This window comes from Uranotaenia lowii, chromosome 2, assembly GCF_029784155.1.
Source record: "Uranotaenia lowii strain MFRU-FL chromosome 2, ASM2978415v1, whole genome shotgun sequence".
Classification (NCBI taxonomy): Eukaryota; Metazoa; Arthropoda; class Insecta; order Diptera; family Culicidae; genus Uranotaenia; species Uranotaenia lowii.
Genome location: NC_073692.1, coordinates 390,262,167 through 390,289,997, shown reverse-complemented (window position 1 = coordinate 390,289,997; position 27,831 = coordinate 390,262,167). Strand labels below are relative to the sequence as shown.

The window sequence follows — 27,831 nt, the reverse complement described above, 5'->3', positions numbered from 1 at the left end:
TAATTTTAGTAATTTCTGTGTACTCAAATTAACTGAGAACTAAGAATTTCATATTTTGTGCATGCAATGTTGATTTTCAGTAATTCAACATTAATTCAAAGACACTCCATATTTCCATGAAAATATTTTTTCTATCTTCAAATATTACCATTGAAATTTTGAGATATTCAATTTCGTTGAAAAACATATCTATGTATTAAGAAGTCGGACAACTTGCAATGTCCGAAAAGTGTCAAAGTCTCTTGAACTGCTTTGGCTTTGAGGGACTACTTTTATTATCAGATTTATTTTGAAATCTTTTATCTCGACCATTCACTCAACATTTTATGCAAAGTATCTAAAGTTTGTTCTAAAAATCCTGTTTCTAAAGGAAGGATTGCAATGTGGAATGAATATTTCTTGAAGATTTATGACATGTTCTAGGGGTTACATTTATTACAAATAATCCCACTTTCACGAAAAAGATATTCAAAATGAATTAACTTTTTGAAAAGATTTATTCAATAATTCAGACAAACGATCTGAAATTTTGGACGTGGTTGAGTCCATTTTTAAGCTTTAATTTGATATTCATTATGTAAAAATCGATCGACTTCCAAGTGAATCCTAAAGCAATTATTTTATAAAATCCCATTTTCTTCATAGGGGTAAAGGGGGGCAAAACAGATCGCGTCCTTTTATTCTTTCACCTGAAAATGGGTATTTTAAAAAAGTTTTAAATACCTTTCAGTTCCTTCTATGGGATTTCATTTAAACAAAATTTTATGTTGATAGTCCAATAAAAAATGCTAAATACCGGGCGAATAAGGTCAAAAAACACTTCACTGAGATGGTTCCGGTTAAATTCAGCGGCAGATTTGAGTTTCTGAGAAAATTTCACGTGTAATAAATGAGATTCCAGACTTTCAAACCGACTGCTTCGTGTTTATTTTCGATTTTGGGTTCGAATTTTCCTTTGTGCATTAAATGGTTTGTATAAAAGATCACCACCCCCCTCCCCCCAAAGAGGCCGCCTCCAAATTGGATTACATTTGAAATAGAAGTTCTCATAATAAGCTTCCGTAGCAAATATCAGCCTCTTTGAATATATAATGGCTGAGCCTTAAGAAGGTTTTTGAAATGTTCAACCATTGGAAAAAATCGGACAACATTAGGCACGATGTTAATTTTGCCTGTGCAACTATAAGGCACAGACAAGCTGTTTTAAATGATTTTTTAAAATTTTATGTCACTTTTTTCGATCTCTTGAACTTTGGGATCTTGTTGACCAATCCTGTATGAGTGTAATCGACGAAAAATTTCGAGTGAATTCGATTGAAATGACTAAAATACAGCATAAAAACCAAAATCATGTGCTTAGCTGTTCAACGATTGGCAAATCACCCTAGTTGAAAACATTATTTACGGTAGCTATTCAACTAAACGTATGATTTAAACTATTAGTGACTTTTAAACAATTTATCTAAAAAACAAATGAAATAAACTTCAGCTCTATGGTAATTGCTAATAATATCATCATCATGGATTTTTTTTTTCATGGAATGAATACAAACAATCATAACATGATTTTATTGTAACTTCTTGTTTTGTATTGTATTGAAATTTTTGAAATTTTAACGTTCCGTTCGATGTGCCTTCATGAAATGTTTGGCAATTCACCCTCCTTTCAAGGTTCTATTCAGTAGAATATACGCAAGATTATATGACGATCGTAAGATTTTTCAATGTAATTTTTTGAAATATAGATCTTAATTATTATAAAAGTTTGTTAGCCGGACTTAAATAGTTGAACAAATCAATAGGAAGACACAAGAAAAGTTGGGTTGAAATCGACAAAGTTTAAATCATGCTCATGAATCACATCACATCACAAAGTAAACACAATTTGGATAAAGTTTAAAAAAATTTATTGTTGGTTTAAACCACACTACATAATATTTTTTGCTTTATATTCTTCCCTTTATAACTGAACAAAAATTGAACGAATGATGAACCTGTTAAAAATGGTGTATTTTTATTTTTCTACCCATTGCACACCGTGTGTGCAATGCGGCTCCTCGAAATAATTTTATTTTGAGGAGCGAACTGCACACACGGTTTGCAATGGACATTTTTTGTGAATTTACGATTAAATTTTGGAAATTTCATTGAATTCATGTTTTTCAGATAAAAATTGATCGAATCAAAGAATAAAAATGTTTCGCTCCAGGGGGACGCGTTCGAAAAAAGTCGCCGTCTCGAATGGGTTAATCATTAGTGCAGTAAACGAGGACAGACTTTTGAAATGAAAAGGGATTGGTTGTTAATGATCCGTAGAATAAACCATGAGTTGAAGTCAAATTTCGTTGTCTGACGCCATCTTAAAATCCAAGATGGCGGCATCCGCTGAACTTTAAAATTTTGTAAATGACTTTAAATCACATGAAACCCCAACAAAAAACCCATTGTCACCGAGAACAATGTGGGCCTAAAAAAGTTCAAATCAGCCCAGGAACTGTCTTCGACAAGCTGAGCCGAGAGTCTGTATTTACCAGCAAGTAAAACTCTGCCTCCAGTTGACTTTTCGCTATTCAGGAGGCTTCAATAGCAACGAAACACAGTATAAACTTGACCAATAATCTGACTGGATAAGGTGCGGTCGATTAGCCATGTTTCTGTGATGCCGACGATTTTGTAGCAGGTACGCGACATGACAAGGCGATAGTCAACCAAACAGGAATTGACACTACAAACGTTCTGGTTTTGAACGTTAATAGAGTCAGATGTATCGGATGCAGAAGAAGAACGACAATCCCTGAAAATGTAAATTCCATCACTCGGAGAACAACAGCCGATAATAGTGAACTATCTCACCACAAATGAACTCTGGACCGATATGATCGCTTCAATATATCTATGTATAAGAAATGAAATATTCTGATTTTTCCTATTTGTAAAAGAAGTTTTTCAAATGGCAATATATCTTTGTTGAGAAATCCATGCAGCGTTCAAAACCATGTTCAATCCAAGGTGACATGTTTTTGCATATAAAATTACATACAAATTGCATATACATACTTTTTCACTATGAGTAATGAAAATAAATTACTTCGCAATTCCCACTTTTTTTCGATTTTTTTGTATCCTGTTTTGTTCTTCATTCAAATTTCGTTCAGACATCCACGTATCCGACTCTACTACTCCAATTATGGACTATCTTGGAGGTGGAATTATCGGTATAAAATTCTATGCCGGACCGGCATTTAAAGCTTTTTAATGACTGGCATTGTCCTCCCAGCGCAACCATATTGCATAAGTCTGAAAGAAACCAAATAAAACGTATCCCATATTCTATTGCAAGACTTTTAGCATGGAAACTCAAGTGTTTATGCAAGTAGTTCTTTTCCAATCATATCATCTTTTGTACAGTACAATTTTCAGCGCATTTTCGGCACAGAGATTTGCTAAATAGGCATTGGATTTTTGAAACTTCTTCAATGGGTGTAGTTTACCTCTTGTTTTATCATTCTTAAAGAAAAAATCATAACTTTTGCACTCCTTGTCGATGAGCGAAGTGGTCTCAGGAAAACTTCTCCAATTGCTGATAAATTGCTAATACATTTTTCTCAATTGCTGAAAGTACTCATAAATATGGCAACCCTCTCAGGAAAACCTTCACAAAAAACGAATCTCAATGGCGCCATTCACCATACACGAGATGCTCAATACCACCTACCCAAGTAAAAGCACCGGATACAACTTTGGTAATCAATCTGCTAAGCTCAACGACGCTGATAACTTAGCATGTCCGCAATTCGGGGAAATCAAATCAATTAAATCCTACTGACGTCCTCGATATGAACGTAGAACAAGGCGAGCAAACTTTTTGGCACACGGCGAGTGAGACTTGCCCAGGAGGGCGAAATCAAATCAACCTCGATTGTTCGGATCGATTCAGTCGAAATCCAGTAAACTGATTCTTCTGGGAAAATTTATTTCGGCCGTCGACTTACCGTAGCCCAAAAAATTGCTCGAATGATGATTGAAGCTAGAAAGTTTTATACAGGTAATTTTACATATGCTTCTATTTCAACTAATTTATTAACTTTAATAATAATGCTGATGTTAAATATAGGAACTTTTCTAAATCAGTAAAGATTCCTATCTTTGATAAGTTGTTCTTGGAACAAGTTTCCGTTTTGATTATTTTGAAAATTTTGACCAAATTACAAAATTTTTCCAAATGTTTGCAATAAACTTGCCAAAAACGAACAAAAATTGCGCCATACGACGCGCCAGTCAAAGTCAAAGAGGTAAAAACTTTTCTAATCAATTTTATCGACAGCCAACAAAATGGAGCCAAATCTGGTAGAACACTTGCACGGTGCCAAAGGTAAAAGCGAGCACTTGCCTTGACACAAAACAAACTCACGAAGGGTTTCTCCGAAATTCAAAGGCCAAAAGGGTTCCAAATAGGGGCGCTTTAGGAGAAGAGAAAGGGTTGATAACGTAGCACAAAGTTTTTGCGCTTAATTTCTGATAAAACTATTTAATCTTCTAATAGTTTTACCCTCGCTCTGCTCCATTTCCAACGTCCCAACAACCAAGAATCTTCCAGAGAGCATCGAAGATTATCCCAGCAAGTGAAGCTATCAGATTGCTGCTTGGCTACTCTGCTCCTCCGCTGAGACAAGAAGCGAAATGTGAAACACAGTGACACTTTTATCGTGGGGAAAGTCAACTCCTGCTTTTCTTCTTCGCTATGATTGCAGCAAATTTGCAGGGTGCATACTTCTAGAGAGAGTGTAGTCAGCTTTCCCCGAGAGGGCGACATTGGAAGCCAACGGAATGCCACTTTTGGCATCCGAAGTATGTCGTCGAAGGATGGGCAAGAGATTTTTTTTTCTGGAAAAAGAACTCCCAAGTAATACCGGTGCTTTCTTTTAGAATGCTTTTAAAACTTCCGTCCAAGGAGAAAACATTACTGGATGCAAGATAAACAAAAGTTTGGCTTGCTTTCATTTGAAAGTTATCTTTAAACTCGACAGCAAAAACAGAATTTTCTTTAAATTTCAAATAGCGAATTTTAATTGCGGGTCAGCTAGTTGAGTAAAATAAATTTGTCTTTCCAATATGTATCCGAAATTTTTTTGCTTCTCACATCTGCTGCCGTTTTAAGTGGTTGAAAATAAAAATCCATGATAATTTAGGAGCTTCGTAAACACCTGTTTTGAAATAATTACTTTCCTGTTTATGTTACCAGAACTTATACGATGCATGTGACGTTAATAAAACGTATACAAAATGATTTAATTCCTCAAACCATTAAAAGATCGTTTCAAAAATTCAATGCTCTCAAAATATGTTTCAAAACATTGCTCGTATTTTATTTATATCATCATCAACAATCGCTTGGGCCAAATCACCCTCATGAGAAACCGCCCCGAAAAGCAAGTGCAGTCTATGAAATATCTAACGACATTTTTGTACTTTTTTTTCTCTCTCCCATTCTCTTTCTCTCGTTTGTTTTTATTTCCCACCAGGCGCCCAGCAAAAAGAAAAACCGGAAGCATAAACAAACATCCTCCCGATTGTTCCGGAAGCGGAATTGAATTCCACCCCGAAAATTAATAACGAAGAAGAAGGCGAGCGAGGAAAAAAGAACTCGTTCCCAAAGGAAGTGGAAGCCTCCAAAATTTGGCCGAACCTTGAACGTGGAGAACAAACACATACTAAACGCACGTAAATCCATGTGTGTGTGTATAAGCTGAGCACACCGCTTTTGGAGTTATATTTTTCGGTAACGACTTCAGCTGGCTCCAGCAACCCCTAAATATTTGAGGACACCCCCCTTGGGAGAAACCGGTGGCTGAGGGCACAGAATTTTTGGACGGAACCAAATCAGGAACGTGTTGTGGGAAACGCATTTTTAACGATCCTCCACCATCGACTCCGTGAACAAGTAACGACAAGAGAGGTGGTCGGAGCGGAAAAAAAAATCAGTGAACGACACAATAAACTGCGGAATTTATGTAACTTTGAAGTGAAATTCATGTCCGACCGACGAGGACGGTGTGCGTTTTGGGATGACGACGACGACGAGTGGTGGCTCCAGAGAGGGAGAGAGAGTGAGTTGGGAAATAAAATAAAAATAACCAACCACCAGGAAAAAGAGAAAAAAGTATATCTCGACGGAGCATAAATAAAAACGTTTCCTCAAAGGGAAACATCATCAGCGGGTCGTCGTCGGGTGTGCGTTTGTGGTGATAAAAATTTTCGCTGCAAGAAGGTGGTGGTAAGTGATGGAGGGTGGCACACTTTTCCGGGGAAATGATTTCGGTTTTCGGCAACACTTGATATGATCCCGGTGGAATGGAGATGCTGAGTGAATGTAAATGCAAACCAATACTGTAAAATCATCGGCAATTTACGATACCACTAGTGTGTAAAGTGATACTTTATGTGGAGATAAAAAATGTACATTAAAGGGTTCTTTCAAAAAAAAAAAAAAATGTTGAAAGGAGGAAATTTAACTGTTTCTGAGGTCTTCTTTGGAACTCCTGGTATATTCAAGAGTATTTAATTTAGTTTTTTTTTTCTAATTTTTAAATAGATTAGGCTGGAAAAAAATCTTCAATACTAAGCATTATTCAGACAAACAGAAAAAAATGAACTTGGTAAGGTAACATAATCCTGAAAAACTTTTTAAATTTTGAAGTTTTTTTCAAATTTGTTGATTTTTTTTATCAAAATAATCCTGTTTTTTTTCTAAAAAATATAATATATCTGTAGTTTTTAATAAAATTTAATGCAGAGAATTCTGGCTGTTTTCAAATGTGCATTTGCCTATTCAAATATCTACTTATTGAAAAAGTCAAATATCAAAGAATTGAAAGTGGTTCTTATTAAAAGAGGGATCCTTCGAAATAATCCATTTGGTACTTTAAAATCAAACACAAATCAAAATGTTTGCGGAAAATAGCTTAAAATTTTTAAATTAATCAAATTAAAAAATAATAAAAAAGATGAATAGGAATTTTGTGAAACAATTTTTTGTAAAAATATGAAAAAAAAAACAGCAGATATTCTCAAAAATCAATTGAATTTAGAATACCTTGAGCCAGGGCCGAATGAAGCCAACTAGAGGCTCCTATGAATCGATTTTTTCATATGCCATCTCAGAAAATACATATAGTTTTAAAATATGCAAAGAACTAAAAATTAGTTAAGTATATTTAAATAACCATTATGTCAACGAACAAAGAAGTTTCAGGTATCTTCAAACAATATTGAAACCACCACGTGGAAATATCGTTGAATAGTTAATCAACAAATCGAAAATGAAAACCCAGATTAGAGCTGTGAAGTGCAAAATTCCATTCAAAATTTATTAAATTACTATTATTTCAAAATGTTTTGTTTCTATTTCATCAATAATTGCCTGATATGTGGTTCATCGAAAGCGGAATAAATATTTCATCCATGCTTATTTGGGAGTTTTATTAAAATTTTAGGCTAAAAACCAAAAATTTCAAAAATACAACAAAAAAATCAAATTTCAAATTCATGCAGATGAAGATAAATGGTTTCAAGAGAAAAATTTGAATCCATAATCAGATTATATTCTTAACCACAATTTAGTAGTGAAATAAAAATTTAATTTTGAATCAAAATTCAAGAAACAAATAACAAGTATAGCTCTAAAATAATTCAAAGTTACAGTCAGAGATAAAACAAAAACTGTAGATTGTATAATTTATTTGCCAACATTTTATTTCAATTTCATAAATTTCAAACATACAAAAAATCATTTTCATGTTATGTATTAGAAACCTCAAAATTTAATGAAAATAACAATTTTGAATAAAAACCAATACTCTCATCAGATTAAATATAAACATAAGCAATTTGTGAAATAATCAAATTAAAAATCACAATTCAGAATCCTGCAATAAAATAATGAATTTTAAATGAAAATTTATGCTACAAATTATAAAAAGAGTTCTGATAAAAAAAATTAAGTGTGATAGAAGTGTGACAATAGTTTGTATTCGAAAACATAAATTCCTTATGGAGATTTTATTTCCAGAACTCGGAACCAATGAGAATTTCAAAAATCACATTGAGAATCCAAATTAATTTAGTACCTTAATAAAAATCTCGAGTTCTCAACACTCAGAAAAACCGTGAGACTGAAGAAGCATCAAATAACTTGAAAGTCCCAGTAAATTTTGTCTCTTTGTTTAATATGTAAAAGATAAGATTTGTATAAAAGATTAATTCATAATCAAATATTTACTTATACAAATTTGGAATTCAATTATGAGAATGTTTTTATGATAAAAATAATTTCAAATCGTCAGTCAATTGAAAAATTATTTGCCTAGTTTTGGTACTATCCGTTGGAAAAGTTTTAATTCGAATTTCAAATCTTAGACTGAAATTAGAAGAAAAATTCAAAAGAGAAACTCAGTATATCAGATTGGTCAAATTTGAGCAATAACTGTAGTTTTTTTTTTCATTTTTCCTGTTTTTTCTACACAAAATGAGCATCGTTTAAAGGGTTCATTAATTAATATTGCATTCTTAATGCTCGTACTTTTGCTTTTGAAGCTAGTATTTCAGAATGCAAATTTATTTTTTTTTTTCAGCAAAGCTTGAGATGACATTTAATTTTGCGATTCAATGTTATTCTTCACATTTTTCGACATTTTAAAAACTTCAATGAAACTCGATATTTTTCCGCAAAAATCCCAGTTTAAAAATTTGAAACGTTGATTGAAAAGTGATCGAATTAATTAATGTTTAAAATAAAATATCCATAAATAACAAATTTGTAAAATTCCTCACAATTATTGTTAAAGTATAAAGTTATTTTGTAATTTGACATAACGTTTGTACTTATTGAAAATGAGAAATGTTTTATTACTCTACCTCATCTCATTATCTCTACCCATTCATAATCTGATAATTGTTTTTAATTATTTGAATTTCAACAATTCTCAGAAAAAGTTATTTCTGTCATCCGTAACATATTTATTCAATGTGAAGAAAGTATTTCGTAATCTATACATAATGTTTGATTTGATGGATACTAGCAAAATAAATTCTTAATTCAATAATAAGGTTTACAAAATAACGAAGACTATTCAAACGAACTAAGGTTGGAAGAATATTGTGGAAATAAGTCCATATTTTGCTGGGTTTATTCACTTTAAACGGAAAATTCAAATTTGAATCAGGGTTTTAATTCCTTTATTAAAGAAATTTTCAGAATTCAGTTGGTTCATTTTTAAAGTTTTTATTTAACTGGATGTACCCTAGATTTTTCTCAATGGTTCTTTTCCGGGACTCGGGAGACTGCTTAAATTGTTCCGGATTTTGTGTTGAAAAAATATCCCAGATTTTGTATGGTTTTGAAACAAAATAACCTGATTCCAGCAGCCCACATAAATACAAGAAAAATATTGCTGGTTCAATTAAAGTAATTTTGTTTTTTTTCCCGCGAGAAGGGGCTGAATCGGGGAGCCCGACGAAATTACCTCCCTTCTTTCAATCTGACTTTCAAAATAACACATTCGAATCGAGTTAGTTATTAGTTATCTTATACACTTTAAGAAACGTATTCAGATTGAGAGCTGAAAATATGGATTTACGATGGTTACGATAAATACCTGTACGATTCGTGCTGATGTTGTTGCATAAATCTAATTGAATTTCGGACGAAAAATTTGAAATGAAAAATTTGATTTAATGTTTACTGCCTTTTGACAAATTTTTCCAACTGATCTTCCAATAACAGAATGTTCCAAAGTCATTAAAATATTTTATCAATATTTATTTATTTTGAAACTGAATAAAAGTGGAGCACTAAAGTGCTTATCTAGATATGAAGCATATTAGATTTGCTCGAGCCAAAATAACAATTCATAACCCTGGAGAAAATTTATGAAAGTTGTTTTTTAGGTTATTTCTCAACACATTAAGGATCGTGAAGGAATCTATGCCCAAAAACTTAAAAATTTGGCATTCTCTATCTCAGAAACGACTATTTAAACTTTAAAAATTTATAGTATTTGCCTTTAATACTCCTCACGAAACCTGCTTTTTAAATGTTTTTTTATACAATGAGAAGAAAAAATATAAGAGTGAATTCATAAGAGAAAAATTTATCTGAAACCATTTTCCTCATTTATCAGAAAAAAAGCTGTGAATTAAAACCCTTATAAAGTTTCCACACAAAATGTTAAACATTAAGTGAACAAAATTCTTTCAAATCAATTCAGAATCTTATTTAAGATTATCCATTGAACAAGACTCCAAATTAAAATTTTAATGTGGAATTTAAAACCAAAATCTCACGATCCCGATATGACTTCTTTGTTGACACAAACCGATATAAAAATCTGCTTCTTCCATTGTGATGCTACGATGCGAGTTTTTATTGAAAGATTTGTAAATCTTATATTTACAAACGGAAGCATTTTCATTTTTACATCATTTTCATTTGATATTCATGAATGTGGTTTACCATTCAAGTTTTAACATGATGTGATTATTTACTTTACAAAATGGATTATGTTCCTTTTTAAAACCGGGAGCTCCCATACAAACACGAACAATTGTAAGACGATTTAAATTAAATTTTGTAATCTACTTTGTTGACGATAAACGAAGATTTATTTTATGCCATTGTCATTTTAATTGTCATGTCATATTCATGTTTCAACATGAGAAGATGATTTATTGCAATGAATAATGATGTATTCAAATTTTAAATACAAGCTTGATTTGACAGCAAAAGGTATATTCTTTTAGTGAATGTCGTATTCAACACCTCACGAAAAATTTTGAAGTGATTTTCGTGAAATTGAGAACTCATCTTCTTATATTTTTATCAAAATAAAAACATTATGTTAACCGATAAGGCCGTACAAAATAATTTAATTTTGTTTTTCTCTACCTCAGAAACGACTGGTCCGAATTTTTCAAATTAAGTATCTTTGTGTTAACAAAACTGTTGTACAAAATTATGTAAAAAAAGAAATTTTTAAAATCTATCACATTTGACTTATGCTTCTCATCAAAGCGCACTAGCGTCAAGCGAAAAATCGAGATATTCCGCATTTGGTTTGAAATGTGTTAATATTCGAAACCACTTGAACAATTTAAAAAAATTATCACATTTGATTTATTGTATTTTATGACCCTTCCTCTCTTCAATATAGTGTATGATATTTTATTCATCAATTTTGATTCGACATAACTGGATGATTAGCTGATAGAGACCCGTTCCACAATGCAAACGAGATGTCTCGATGAATCCCAAACGAAGTTAAACGCTTGGCAAACATTCTCCAATTTCATTTAAATTACCATACAAAATCACTGGTTTTTCCCAAAAAATTAATGTTCAATGTGAAACAACTTAAACAATTTTCACACTAAATTGTGCGCACAGATTCAAAGATCTCCAGATAATTTCCTTCATTTAAATTTCTATAAAAATCCCTGTTAAATATGAAACAACAAATATTCATTGATTTTAAGTTATAATTTAATCACAGACACAGAATCTGTGATTTAATATTTGTTTCTTATCTCTCAAAAATTCACTCTATTATTCTTAAGAGTGTTAATCAATGTCTCAAAAATCTCCCATGAACTAAAAAAAGATCTCAACGAAATATAAAAAAAAACTTAAATAGAAGCTAGGATTACACATTCGAAACATTGATATACTGGAAGGAATATCAAACATAGATAACAAAAACACGAACCAACTCTTAACATTTTGGTGGTAAAAAGTTAAAATACCTAAAGTAACAGCATTTAATAACTGGAATTTAGGCCTAATGGTATGAAATTGAAAACACTTGAATTAAGCTTTAAGTTCTTGTCATAATAATTTTTTTTTTTAATCACGCCCGAACGAATAAGAAATCCTTCTTTTGTCACTTGAAGTTAAAACATCTCGGATACAAACGGTTATACAATTCTCATCTTTTAGAGTTTGACTGCTGTTATATCAACTGTTTTAATTTTCGAAAAACTAATCTTACTTTTCAATAAAACACCTTAAACTTTATTTATTCTCCCTTTCGGGATTTTCGGAAAAAGAAAAAAAAAGGTGGAGGAGACAAAAGTTAAATTTCATATTTTTCGGCCTCTATGTACATCGAATTTTTCTAGAAAAATTAAAAAAATGGCAAATGAAGAAAAAATAACTTGAGTAATTTTTTTTTGCTGCCAAACGTCATTTTGGAGAGAATGATTTGTGGAGATGACTTGTGGAATGATTTGGTTTCAATAATTGTTGTTTTTATTCAACATTCTGTATTAAAAAGTCAACGTTAAAAATTATTACTCATCGAGGATGTTATGCTCCAAAAGCAACGTCACCCAGAAAAAGATTTTTTTACATAAGGCTTAAATACAAATAAGGTAGTTTACCATTTTTTTTAAATTGGATTTTTCCTGACCTCTATAGCAATGGCAATAATTTTCTATTGGACATGTAGGAAATCTTAATCACTTGTTAAAACACTTGTCTTATATTTAGCGTTATTTAAATTCCATGTCAATAACATGATCTATTAGAAAATCTCCCTGGATACTATTTTGACGAACACATCAAAGTGAAAGAAATTGAGAGAAAAGAGTTGTCTTGTCACGAACAGAGTGATTATTATTTCATTTGATAAATGGGGATTTTTTTTTATTATCTGACGGGTTTGCGCCGGGGGTCTTCAGATTTTCCCCAAAATTGAAAATCTGGTTCATTTTTGCGAGTTAAAAACCCATGTATTTTTTCAGATTTCTAACATTTTTATTTTTTGAGTTAGCTTCGGTTAGATTTTTTTGTAAATAAAAAAACACCATTTTTTAAAGCTACATAACTCTGTTGTTTCTCAACGGAAATTATAAAATAGCACATCAAAATGCATTGAAATTTTACCAGCTTTCCAAATAGAATAGTTGAAAAAAATTAAATAATGACCTTCAACATGAAAAGTTGTAAATAAACTTTAAATGGCGTCTAAAAGTACCGTCTGCACCACCGAATATTTTGCAAAAAATACCATTGTATAGCTCGATTCATGATGCAACTTTCATCTGAAGACACCAAAGTGGGCCATTAACACCTTGAAGAGTTATGAAAGAAATAATGACAATAAATCTCTTTTTTTGCATGGAAAACTAACAATGGTCGAACAACTGCACTCACATATGGAGATAGCAATCACTTCTAACAACATGGAAACAAAAGAACTTATCAAAGTTGGTAAAAAACACCATTTTTTCGTCCTTTTCAGACTGCCCCTACTCGCATAACATTCCGATATAAATTTTCGTCAACAAAAGGCTCCAACATAAAAGACTAAATAAAGAGGTTTTGTTCTAGAAATTTAGAAAAAAAATATCAATTCGTGGCTGTCCTATATGAAATATACCTGAATAACAGTTCCATATGTGAAATACCACCGATTTGGTTACTTTTCAATGTTTCTTTCGGCGAAATAGTCTTTTGTTTATTGCTTTGAATCATTTAAACATTTTTTTTAACTCACTTGATGTCGAATGATGCACACTAGTTTTCGAAAGCAGGTCTGACTTTCTTAGGAATGACTTCCTGAGCGAAAAACTATCGGATGCAATCAAAAATCGTAAAAAGATTCAACTTACAATGTGGAATTCATGATTTTTTTTTGTAAAAGTATGTTTCTTTTTCTGACAATTGCATTTAGAAGTTAAAAAATGATCAAATTTAAGTCTTAGAAAGTAGCTTGGTGAGAAAAATATATTTTGTATGGGACTGTTATGCTAGTAGATTCGAAAAAGGTTTCAAATATGGTCGATTAAAAGTCCCATAATGAATAAAAATGGTGCTCTCGACCTTACCAATAACCCAATTTCGAAAATTTCAGGCCTAACGATTTATTATGACAACCTAGAAACGATTTTCGTTTATGCTGAAAGTGGTGGTCACAATTTAAAAATATATTCCAAAACAGAAAAAGCTGATTGTCTCGCTTGCTTGTTTTTGGATATGGGACTGTTATGAAAGAAGGGGCGGTAGATTGTTGCAGCTTAACTGACTTCATGTTATATCCAAAAATCTAATAACGTATTCGTTTATAACCAGTTTTGCACCAGGTCACAACAAGTTATGCACATTTTACTGTCATTTTACAGTTTATGCGCTAAGTTTTGCATCCGTAATTCCCCAGATTTGATTTGAAATGGACGGTGGAACACTGAAGATTCGTGTGTGAGCGATCGAGGTAGCAAAACACTGACGACGAATTATTTTCGTTCTAGTATGGTAAACCTCAAAACTGGGCGAATGTAGAAAACGAAAACGGTAAAAGTATCATATTTTCATCATTTTACAGCCTGGGCTGGCCATACTGAGCTCTTTGATTATTTCTACAACATTTGTGCTCTTTCTCATACTTTTTTGATCAATGGGAAAGGATTTTGGTGTCCAGTGCTTAGCTCTCGATATAAAAACTATGTAAAGCACGTCTATATTTCATTTTTTTAATCACATTTTTGTGATCCCAAACACAGGTACTGAACCTTCTACTATTGGCATTGATTATGCTTCACAATGATCTTTAATCGAAAAATTAATAAGTTATATAGTATTTGACCAGGTTGTAAAAGCAGCATTCCCATTATTAGTTATATCACTTAAACAATGCGATACTCTGAATTTTGGTTAAAATTTAAAGTCAGTTTTGCTGCAAACACTCTACAAAGCACAAAAAAGTAGTGTTTTTTAACTGCTTTGGTAAGTTCTTTTGTTTCCATGTTGTTAGAAGTGCTTGCTATCTCCATATGTGAGTGCAGTTGTTCCGCCACTGTTTGTTTTCGATGCAAAAAAAGAGATTTATTGTCATTATTTCTTTCATAACTCTTCAAGGTGTTAATGGCCCACTTTGGTGTCTTCAGATGAAAGTTGCATCATGAATCGAGCTATACAATGGTATTTTTTGCAAAATATTCGGTGGTGCAGACGGTACTTTTAGACGCCATTTAAAGTTTATTTACAACTTTTCATGTTGAAGGTCATTATTTAATTTTTTTCAACTATTCTATTTGGAAAGCTGGTAAAATTTCAATGCATTTTGATGTGCTATTTTATAATTTCCGTTGAGAAACAACAGAGTTATGTTGCTTTGAAAAATGGTTATTTTTTATTTACAAAAAAATCTAACCGAAGCTAACTCAAAAAATAAAAATGTTAGAAATCTGAAAAAATGCAGGTGTTTTTAAGTCGCAAAAATGATCCAAATTTTCAATTTTGGGGAAAATCTGAAGACCCCCGGCGCAAATTGTCAGATAATAAAAAAAAATCCCCAAATCTTAAAAAACTTCTCATCGCTGATAGTACCAAGACCAAAAAAAGTATCTTGACGATTGAGTTATTGAGTGTTTAAATGTTAAGGTTGGTTTCTTCACATTAAAAAATAAATGTTATATCTACATAAATTTGATCAGGAAAATCTGAAGTAAAGAGCATACTTTTACGTGGTTTTAGTGTGTGGTCTCTTGCTTTAGTTGAAATTCAGTAAGTTACATTTTGAACTAAGTTTGTGTAAAGATTTTTGTAAAGAAATATTTGGAACTAAAAACAATTACCTTTTTCTGACACTTAAGCACAAATTTCAAATAATCCATCTGGACATCTTTGTTGAAAATCATTCATGCTTTTTGATGATTCTCGAAGCTTTTTATATTTTTCACTGTTAATCAATTGTTCATCCTAAGACAGGAGTACCACAATGATGGTAGAGTGTCATATATGAATTACACCAAAAACGTTTTTAACATTTAGTTCATGTTTGATTATGTACATAAGTTAACATATTTGGGATGAAAAATGTGGTTAAATGTGAGACAAATTTTTAGGCAAAAATTCAAAATTGTTAAAAATACACGAACTGAAGCTCATGCCATTCATAGTTTGTTTTGTTTTATCGATTGGAAAAATGAGAAACTTTGTTTTCAACCGGTTTTAGTTGTTGATTTGATTTTATACAATTATCAGAGATATATTTTCTTAATATACTTTAAATTGGTAAACTGGGCTTTAATTTATTGGATTTTTGTTTTGCAAATTTTTAATTTCGTTTCTAGAAGTTTCGCTTTTGTTTAACAAAATTCTTAGATGAGTAGGGTAAGTGATCCTTAACTTGGCATGCTCCTAATCTTGGCATGCCAAAATGCATTTTGGTGATTTTTATGTCAAACATACGCCTAAAATTGAAAAAAAATTAAACATAAAGGGAAATCGCATATGGCAACATTCTGCATAGCATTTGTCCACAATTGAATCCAAATGACTGCGTAATATTTTTTTTTCGCATGACAAACTGCAAATAAAATTATGATCTTCGGAAAAAATCTTAAATGAACCTACCTTGCTAGTGCATCTGCCATCTTCGGATTGATTTTAAAAACATACTTCCTTACGGAAAAATAACTAAAAATTACCGTTGGTTGCAGCAAAACATGGCAAAAAATATAAAATTATAACTTACTCCTAACAACGTACATTTTCTATCTAGAATTCAAGAAAATATAAACATATTTTTTGCCTAATCTTGGCATGCAATTCCACAAATAGAAATATGCATGTGTGTGTGAAAACGACATCAGCAGGCAGTCGGCAGCCGGCGGCCGTTCGTCGGCTGACGGTGCACAGTGGTCTGGAAATTGAAAAGTCGGTCGAAAGTAAAATGAATGATTGAAATTAATTAAAAATATCATGAATGTATTTTGGACTATGATCAATTTATTTATCTCTCAAGCCGACTCAAGCGTCTTTGGCATCTTTGTTGGAATTATAATGCTACAATTTGAGCTGCTCTTTTATGGTAAATTTCGAGAACTTTTCTTCTCAATAAAATTTACCTCTCAGTAAATTAATTTACCGGATCCGAATCCGAATCGATATCTTGGATCTCAATGTTGAAGTTACTATATCCATCCCAAAAAATTCCACATTATGAAATGAGGTTTAACGTATTTTGATTTAATTTGATTTGTATTGAAAATGAACATTTGCTGCATATCTGTCGCTTTGAAAGGAATTGTTATAAAGCTCAAATTATGACACTCTATATACAGTAGTTTCTCGATTTTATCACTATTCGATTTTATCAATACTCGCCAAATTCACGCTCGATTTTATCACGGTTATTGTTTCGATTTTATCACGATTTTTAATAAATCATTCAGAAACCATTACCAGGTCCTTAATTTTCATTCAAAAGCGTAGGGCGTCTTTGTTTATGATATTTTTTATGGTTTATGTTATAGTATATAGGTATCCAATAATATGAAAATGCCATTGAACTGCTTATTTTATCTGTATAGTGTTTAAAATCGTTATTTGGATTTTAAAAACGCTTATAATAATCGACACAAGTATTTTAACGTCACACTAATGCTAGTGTTGTTACTTGGGTTGGTTAGTCGCATTAAAAAATTTAACTTTTTTGGTTATGCGAATCATATAAAAATGTGTGTGAATTTAAGCGTTTTTGAAAAGAGATAAGTGTCTCTGATTTCTTTGTTGAACTTGTTTATTTTAAAGGGTGGCGTGCTTAATCCCTATTGGATAGCCTTTAGTATTGTCTGAATGGATAATTTTGGAAGAATAAAATTAAATTCTGCTAGCTTTGTCTGAAAATATGACTAAGATTTCTGTTTTTCTACATATAAAGACAAAAGATTATCTGCCCATAAAGCAAATTTCGAGAAACACACTGAAAAAGTCAAAGTTGAGCAAATTAAAAAAAATATTTTTCGAATAAATATACTTTTTAGTTCATCAAAGGTGTTAAGATTAAAATATTGAAATTTGAAATAAGCAGAGACAAATTTTTTGATGCTAATTTTTTTAAACTTTTTTTCAATATCGAAATAAGAGATAACGACTGTTAAATTTCCATCAAAACATATTAATTCACTTTAATTAGATGTAGACTATCAAATGGATGTACAACATGGTTTTATTTCAAGAAATAGCCTAAAAATTTGCTTAATCTTTGATAATTACGCCTTATGATCGAAATTTATTGATACAAAACGTTTCCACTACTGAAAATATTATTATTTATTGATTAAAGACAGTAAAAATACTTTTTTCTACTTCAATTTATAGTTTCGCCAAATTCACGGTTTCGCCATATTCACGGTAAAATTTTTTTTGACCGTGATAAAATCGAAAAACTACTGTATTATGTTTGTCTAAGGAAATAATTACAGTCCCCCCACAATCATTAGTCACTTAACGTATCATTAAACCACAAAATGTTCGTTCATTCTGGTGTTAGTGGACCAAACATCAAGCTTTGCTTGAATTTCAGTCATTAAACATTCCCTCTTTGATTTCAAACATGATTTTGTTTCCAATTTAGTTGAAAAATAATATAATTTACCGAAACAATCAACATTTTTCAAAACCACAATTATGGGTCAAAATTGAAGCCTGTAACAATTATTAGTCATATTCCCCACAATTATTAGTCACATAGAAGCCCATGGCAACACCCGAATATCAACATGAAAATCAACAAGTTTCTGGCAAACATTCAGGGGCATTCTTTGCTAGTATACGTTCAAGGGGCAATTGGGTTGAGCTAGCAACCGAGAAATGTTTTGTTTTGCTTGTGAAAAAGTGACCCATGATTGTGTGGAACTTGGTGGATTCTGTAACAATTATGGGTCACTTTTATTTTGCTAAATATTATTGAATTTTCGCATATCATTCGCTCAGTTTTATTTGGAAAATGTAAACTCTTCTTTTGTGCTAATATGGGACTAATTCATGTGGTTGGAATCTTTGAAATACCCGCATAAGGGGCTTAACGGTTTAAGATGTCAACCTTATAACATTGGAATTTTATGCGATAGTTCCACAGCTTATAGTTCACCTTTGATAAAAAGTATTCAAACAGCAATTTTACTGTTATAAAACGCACAAATAATATTTTTAATGCATTTTGATGATATTGTCGATAAACTAAAAATAATAATATGATATAATTTCTTTTGATTTAGTAGATATCAGCAGTTCTAATGATCGGTGACTAATAATTGTGTGTGACCCATGATTGTGGGGGGACTGTACACTGCAATGTTGAAATACTATGTTGTAACGAACATGAATTTTTATTGTTTGCAATTTCATGTGAAATCAAAAATAATATTTTGACCAAGTTTGTTTTTTATTATAGATCACTGTGCATCAGCTGGAGGTGATGCCGTTTGTTCTCTGTAGGAAAGGAATATGCGAAAGAAGCGCTGCCGAGTTTGGGTGATGATTTTGCATGAGTGCGAGTGGGATGCAGCTTGAATTTCACCCAGCTTTTGAATTTGCTGTTCGCCTCCATTGCCTATAGTTTCCAAACGAATGAGTGAGATGCAATCTATTTCTTTCAGGCTGGCTAGAGTGAGCGAAAGTTTGTCTTGTTTTGCTATCCCGGTGTACGCAAACGATTGCTAGAAATTTCCTAAGGGCGACATATTAGATATGTATGATTCAAAGAATCGTTCGCTGACTTAAGTTTAAGGTTTCGCTTGCTTCTTGCCTCGATCATAATGGTTTTTAAAATGTCGGTCCTCCTTTTATGGGAGTGGAATAAAAAAAATATGAACATTTACTATCTTATGTTAATCTGTTAACTTCAATGGAAACATATCTATCATGATTGCATGTTAAAGATTTAGCAAACGATTTGTTTGCTTGATTAATGAACACATTTATGTTAACCAATGCAATAGTTTGGAACTTATAATAGAAATTATAAGCACACAAAAACTGGAATAAACAAGTTAAGCTTTTTTACGTAAGATTATAATTCTACATGCATGTTGTATTTTATTAATATCTAGGGTAGGGGCATCTGGGTATCCTCGTTTTACAAAAAGAGCGGGTTACCGTGTATGCTAGTACCGTTTCAAATACTAGACGTTCCTCAATTTATGTCAAGGGAATTTGACATGGTTGAGAAAAAGAAAGTATTTGATTACTATTTGTAAAATAAGGACGCACTCTTTTTTCGGAAGCCTTGGCGGCGGGATTATAGTTTGCATGCTATCTTGGTTAGTCAACAACATGTTTATAGCTTCTCGAGACTTTTCCCCTTTTAACCCTGGATACCGTAAGTGCCTCTGCTTACGATTCCATCCTCTTAGAAGTCTCATTGAGTGGTTATGATTGTGTTGCAGGGTAGCTAAGATGGACGTGTGGGTTATTTTTTTTTCCACAACCGCGGCACTGCCGTAAACCCAAGGTGGATTCAATACATACATACATACAGATTATAATTCTACATGCAAATATCAATTATAAAAATTGATTGACATTTCGCACTTCCGACTTTTTGAAAACAATACAGAACATTGATGTGCTTCCTTCCGGGATATTTTCAATGAATTCGTGGGGGCTATTGTTGTATTAGTGAAGCAAGTTTTTCCTAGAGACGGCCAATTTAAGGAACTCATAAAGGGCCAAAATTCGGCGCGGGGGCTACAATAAGGAGCATTTCAATCAATAGTTTGATCAGGTTTATCTCAAATTATCAACCGCTTTCAAGCAAAGACATATTTTTACTGTATTTCAGGCTAGTAAGCAATCATATTTGTTGAAGGACTTTTGAAGGTACACATTACAGGAAGACTACAATCATGGGAAATCTAGTCAAACATGCCTTAGGGGCCAAGATTGGGTACATTTACCCTAGATAGAAGTATTCTGCAAACATTTATCTTTAGACTTGTGCCTTTTCAGCTCTCCCCTGGAATGCCATTTTCCTATATTCATGAAACAAAAAAACCATTCGTAGCTGATCGTATCATGAACAGAATTTTTAGCAGCGCCATGAAATGCTTAAATTAAGTTGTTCTTACATTAGTTTGGCTTGATTTTGCACATATTCAAGATGCTATATTGCTTGAAGCTAAAAATGAATAACAAAATTTTCAAATAAAGCAGGAGCCACCTTTTATATAATAAAACCATATGTTTGCTCTTCTCCTCGAAAAATCTTGATCAAATTGTGGTATTACATTTACTTTTTAATAGTCAATAATACACTCTATAATGTATAACTCAGTCGTCAGGACTCTGGATACTATTTATGGATTTCTTACAATCATCGATGATTTAAAAGATTTTTCAAATGAAATAATAATAACTCTGTTTGAATTTTCTTTCAATTGGTATTAATTTGATGTGTTCGGCAAAGTTGTAGACAGGGAATTTTTCTACTAGATCATGTTTTTGAAAAGTTATTAGTTTGATATTATTTTTGAATAAACCAATAAAAAAGCGAAGAATAATTCAGAAAAAAATTATTCTAGATCTTTCAGAGGGTGATTCCAAATTTGGGCTGAAATGAAAGGAGAATGTCACAACTTTCGAACTATGGAAAAATTAACGATGATAATTTTCGATTAATTGAATTGATCAATCAAAGACACCGTGAATGGTTTAACACGATATAAAAAAAAATTAAGTATGTGTGGAACGAACTTATTGAATATTTGTCTAAGATTAGAGAAAATACGGTTGCCATGGATATAAAACATAAAAACAAACATCAAAGATTTGTTTCGAACTTATAAACTTCAAAGAACTTTTAGTTTCTAACTTAATGTTTAGTTAAATAATTGGACCGAGAATACCAATCTTACAGTTGAAAATTGCCGAAAATCAAATCATTTTATGTTTAATGTTTTCAAAAATGTGCTGATTTTGTTTCTTATTTTACAGATACTATCCATTAGTGCATCGTGTAAATGGAAAATCGAAAAAAAACAAGAATAATTATAAATAGTTGAATGATCAAACTCAACGAACCAACCAAAGCAACAGAGAAGGCAAAAAAAACCCAAATCGCACATTACAAGCATATTTACAATGATGGTGGAATTCCTGTTCAGTGTAGCGTCAAAATGAATCCGGTCGGTCATCTCTCTAGTGGACTAGTGCAGTGAAGGGATTGGGATGAAAGTAAAATTATTGGATGCATTTTTGTAGTGGATTTTGGCTACCGGGAAATCCGATCAGCTACGTCAGCTTTACTGAAACGAGGAAAATATTGTAAAAAACAAGAGGATAAAAATTTAGCTATCAACTCGAATTTGTGTTCGGGAAAAAAATTGAGTCGTGTAATTTGTGAGGTGGATGCAAAAAAATCGGAATTAAAACGCTAATTGGTAAGCTGAAATCGGTTCGCGGGACCAATTAAGGAGAAGTTATTTGATACGTCATTTCGTTTGTCGGAAATTGCTCAAATCAAGTGAATATATTCCGAAAACTAATTTGAGTGATTGGATCAAATAGCAGTGAAGGCCTTCGAGTGTGTGGGGTGCAAATTGGTGGAATTAGGCCGGTTATGGCAGATCCTCATGTCGGGAACCGGTAATGTTCCCCACCCGCTTCAAACTAGTCTACAATGCGGGCCCACGATGGGCCAACAATTACTAACGACCACACCGGCCATCATCATCCGGATCGACCGGAACATCCGGAAAGGAGCCAAGAACTGCCGAAGCCATTGCAAATCATCGTCCGCTCACCGACGGTAGTGAAACTTGAGCCTTTCACGGCGATTTTACTGACAGCACTGCTGCTGGTTTCTTTCGCCGTTCCATCCGGGGCTGGCCCAAGGTACAGCTCTCGAATCGTCGAAACCAAGTCCGGTGCCATCCGAGGGGTCATCCTGGAGTTGAACTCCAAATATCTGGAACCGGTGGAGGTAATTTTCAGTTTTTTTTATGGAAATTTTTAATGTAAGATTATTTCTCAATATTTTTTTTAATTTCACAGGTCTTCAAAGCGGTTCCTTACGCAGCTCCTCCCACGGGAAATCTGCGGTTCGAGTCTCCGAAAAAACTCCCCCCTTGGAAAGGCACCAAGCTGGCTGATACCTTTGGGCCGGTTTGTCCGCAGGTGAGCGCTTATTACAAATACTTAACCAATACTAGATTTTAAAGAATTCTTTCGTGATAAATGTTATTGTTCCTGCGTCTGCTAAGCATTTAAATTGTTTACGATAACCTGCCAAGAAAAAAAATTACTTAGGTTTTCTCAAAATGAACCTCTTGGCTAAATGAAACTGTGATTTCAAAAATAGTACGACAAAAATGACAAAAATGAAAAAAATGAAAAAAATGACAAAAATGACAAAAATGACAAAAATGACAAAAATGACAAAAATGACAAAAATGACAAAAATGACAAAGATGACAAAAATGACAAAAATGACAAAAATGACAAAAATGACAAAAATGACAAAAATGACAAAAATGACAAAAATGACAAAAATGACAAAAATGACAAAAATGACAAAAATGACAAAAATGACAAAAATGACAAAAATGACAAAAATGACAAAAATGACAAAAATGACAAAAAATGACAAAAATGACAAAAATGACAAAAATGACAAAAATGACAAAAATGACAAAAATGACAAAAATGACAAAAAATGACAAAAAATGACAAAAATGACAAAAATGACAAAAATGACAAAAATGACAAAAATGACAAAAATGACAAAAATGACAAAAATGACAAAAATGACAAAAATGACAAAAATGACAAAAATGACAAAAATGACAAAAATGACAAAAATGACAAAAATGACAAAAATGACAAAAATGACAAAAATGACAAAAATGACAAAAATGACAAAAATGACAAAAATGACAAAAATGACAAAAATGACAAAAATGACAAAAATGACAAAAATGACAAAAATGACAAAAATGACAAAAATGACAAAAATGACAAAAATGACAAAAATGACAAAAATGACAAAAATGACAAAAATGACAAAAATGACAAAAATGACAAAAATGACAAAAATGACAAAAATGACAAAAATGACAAAAATGACAAAAATGACAAAAATGACAAAAATGACAAAAATGACAAAAATGACAAAAATGACAAAAATTGACAAAAATGACAAAAATGACAAAAATGACAAAAATGACAAAAATGACAAAAATGACAAAAATGACAAAAATGACAAAAATGACAAAAATGACAAAAATGACAAAAATGACAAAAATGACAAAATTGACAAAAATGACAAAAATGACAAAAATGACAAAAATGACAAAAATGACAAAAATGACAAAAATGACAAAAATGACAAAAATGACAAAAATGACAAAAATGACAAAAATGACAAAAATGACAAAAATGACAAAAATGACAAAAATGACAAAAATGACAAAAATGACAAAAATGACAAAAATGACAAAAATGACAAAAATGACAAAAATGACAAAAATGACAAAAATGACAAAAATGACAAAAATGACAAAAATGACAAAAATGACAAAAATGACAAAAATGACAAAAATGACAAAAATGACAAAAATGACAAAAATGACAAAAATGACAAAAATGACAAAAATGACAAAAATGACAAAAATGACAAAAATGACAAAAATGACAAAAATGACAAAAATGACAAAAATGACAAAAATGACAAAAATGACAAAAATGACAAAAATGACAAAAATGACAAAAATGACAAAAATGACAAAAATGACAAAAATGACAAAAATGACAAAAATGACAAAAATGACAAAAATGACAAAAATGACAAAAATGACAAAAATGACAAAAATGACAAAAATGACAAAAATGACAAAAATGACAAAAATGACAAAAATGACAAAAATGACAAAAATGACAAAAATGACAAAAATGACAAAAATGACAAAAATGACAAAAATGACAAAAATGACAAAAATGACAAAAATGACAAAAATGACAAAAATGACAAAAATGACAAAAATGACAAAAATGACAAAAATGACAAAAATTACAAAAATTACAAAAATTACAAAAATGACAAAAATGACAAAAATGACAAAAATTTAATTTACAAATACATTTATATATCTACCGAATTTTAAAGTGAAACTATTTAAACAAGTTTATAGAAAACCAATACTTCTAAAATGTAAAAATATCATTTTCTTCCTCATATTATGTTTTAATTTACAAATACCTACATTTATCAACTGAATTTTAAAGTGACACTATTAACCTTCCCATGCCGTTCGGGTCAATATGACCCGTAGCGCACATTTAAAATCTCTTCATCATCATTCCAATATACTGAAGAACTAGGAATTTTGACAGACCAAGTATGTTCTATGAAAATAATGATCAAATTAACGTCAAAAAATTGAAATTTGAGTTTTGAAAATCGGTTCATTGGAAAATGAAATACAGCTAAGCAAAACAAAAATTGGATAACGTTTTTTTGAAGTTAGATTTTTTTTCTACCGGAAGATCTGAGATAGCGGTCAAAACTTTCATTGGACCCCAACATATCTATACACTGTCGGATAGATGGATTCTTGACGATTTCAAACATCAATGAAACACTTAAATACAGAAAAGCTGTTAAAAGTTATGAGCATTTTAAAAATAAAATTGATTTTTCGGACTTTTTACTTTCTGAACCAGTTTCTGATAACTTGGTAATACATATCGACTTTATTTTAAAATTTTGAGTAATAAGAACAAATTACCTACACAATGAATATAATATCATCAAAATCGGTTAACATTTACAGCCAGGAGAACGAAATCAAACTACAACTCAAATTTCCCCGAAACGGATATTTTGCGAACGGCATGGGAAGGTTAAAAATTTATGAAATATTTTGTATAAGTTTGTTTTTTTTTATTCTTAATTTGTATGCTCTAGAAACATTTTTTTTGGAAATTTTTGGAACTAAATTTTTAATAAGAAAAATATAGTTTCCACCTTCTGTCCTTTCCAGGACCCAATATTCCAATTGAAAATTGACAAAATACACAGAGCATGAAATTTTTAATTTTTAAACCTTTGATTCAAAATTTATAAACTTTTGAATTTATAAATCTTATTTTTAAATTTCATTATATTGAATCATTTTTTTCATCGATCATAATTTTTAATTTATCTTTAGAAAGTTCAAAAGTTATTTGAAGTAGCAACTTAAAAGTTATATTTTAATGCCCAATGTTAACTAAATTTGTATGAAATCTGTGCTTTCAATATTAACAAGATAACCTAGAATTCCCCTTTTATTTTATTTTATCAATTTCTTTTTGATCATTTCCCAATCTGTAATTTGTCAGATTAATTAAACATATTGTATTATTAAAATATAAATATATCATTTTGAACTTCAGCACTTTTTTAACCTTTTTTTTTAATAACTGGAAGAGTTTTAATATAGAAAAGGGTTTTATCTTTGACTAAATCACTGGCAGTCTTGAAATAAAATTGAATATTTTCTTCTTTTTCCAAATAAAATTCATTTATCTACTGTTGAATAGATTCTCATTAGATTTTTTTTTTCCTTATAGAGAATCCACATTTAAAATTGTGATATTTTCTAAATTCATGAAAAAACAGTGGCATTTTTTATCCAATTCTTCCACTTAAATTGAAGAAAAGAAATAAAAAGTAAAATAAGTAGTAAATAATAATCATCATAATTTTTCTTGAATTTTTTGATTTTTTACCTGATGTTTCATTTATTTGATAATTTAGATTTTCTTTTTAAATCTGGTGTTATATTTTATGTATTCTAATTCTGTGCAATTATTCTTGTGACTGACCACCATTTTTTTTATGATTTTTAATATGTAATATGTATCCTCATCAAATTCACAGACTGTCAAAAAGGCTACAATCCACTGTCAAGTGTGATAAAGCGGGTTTTATTTTACAAATGGTCAAATTAAGACCATTTCTCATAATTTTCATTGAGATATAAACATAAAGTCTTCGACTAAGTTGTTCAGCAGATAATTTCCTTTAAAGAATTAATTAAATGGTACATTACTAGTAAGCAGGTTCGGTTTCCCAGAAGAAACAAAAATTATGTTGATTTTTCAGAACAAAATTTTCATATTTCCCATACAAACCTTAAAGTTCAATTTTACTCATTTATCGTTATTTAATTTTTTTGCAAATAATTATCGATAAGTTTAGAATCAAAACGATTTTTTTTAGATTCAGAAACTGAGAAATTCAAAAATGACTCCAAATCGACTCAGTCTTATGCTGAAGCCACCGAAACTAGCTTGGAAGATTTTTGGTGAGAATTGAATTGAATTTAACTGACAGATGAAAGAAAGAGCTAATACACGTACAAAAATTTCCTTAAAAATAGTGTAAAAAACCCAAAACTTTCCGTATTTTTTTATGAATCATACTGTACTGCGTTTATAATTTTAATCAAAATCAAACAAATTAGAGCTGTTTATTAAATTGATTATCAATTATTAAAAACAAATTAAATCTGCTTTGAACTTCTTCGTTTATTTTAAAGGATAGCTCTATTTTCTCTTTAAAAAAACACAACTTGCTTATTTTGGGCGAGATGTGGAAATAACACTGAAAACAATTTCTATAAGCTTGCTTTTGGTTAAATATTGCAAGGAACACCATCTACTTTAAAATGCGAGTAGAATTTCATTTCATTAAGTCATCTCTTTTGTGGCAACTTTAAAATTTAGTTCAAAACTGTTTTCAATTTATTATGGAAAAATCAGTTTGTTATCGTCATTAAAAATGTCGAGAAATAGAAGTGATTAACAAACTGATTAAAAATATGCCAACACTTGCTGATTTAACCCGGCCTTGCTCGGGTTCGCATAAAATATATATAAATATGCGTCGTTGGACATTTCGAAATTTTGGAAGCATCATATTAGTTTATTTGACCTTGTTTGGCCATGTAAAGTTGTAAATTTTTTGAGGCTTTTTAAAGTTTTGATTGGATTTATTTACAAATTTATCG

General features: G+C 31.2%; 1 protein-coding gene across 3 annotated transcripts in view; it reads left to right on the top strand.

Moving 5' to 3' along the window:
* LOC129741865 (neuroligin-4, X-linked-like) overlaps positions 1–27,831 on the top strand; it is an 862,824-nt gene that overhangs the window by 524,168 nt on the left and 310,825 nt on the right. For all 3 annotated transcript variants that reach the window (XM_055733675.1, XM_055733676.1, XM_055733677.1), the window contains 3 exons: positions 5,523–6,274; positions 21,773–22,760; positions 22,832–22,954. In XM_055733675.1, the coding sequence (XP_055589650.1) occupies positions 22,458–22,760; positions 22,832–22,954 (426 nt within the window). In that variant the 5' untranslated portion in view covers positions 5,523–6,274; positions 21,773–22,457. The remainder of the gene's footprint in view (positions 1–5,522; positions 6,275–21,772; positions 22,761–22,831; positions 22,955–27,831) is intronic.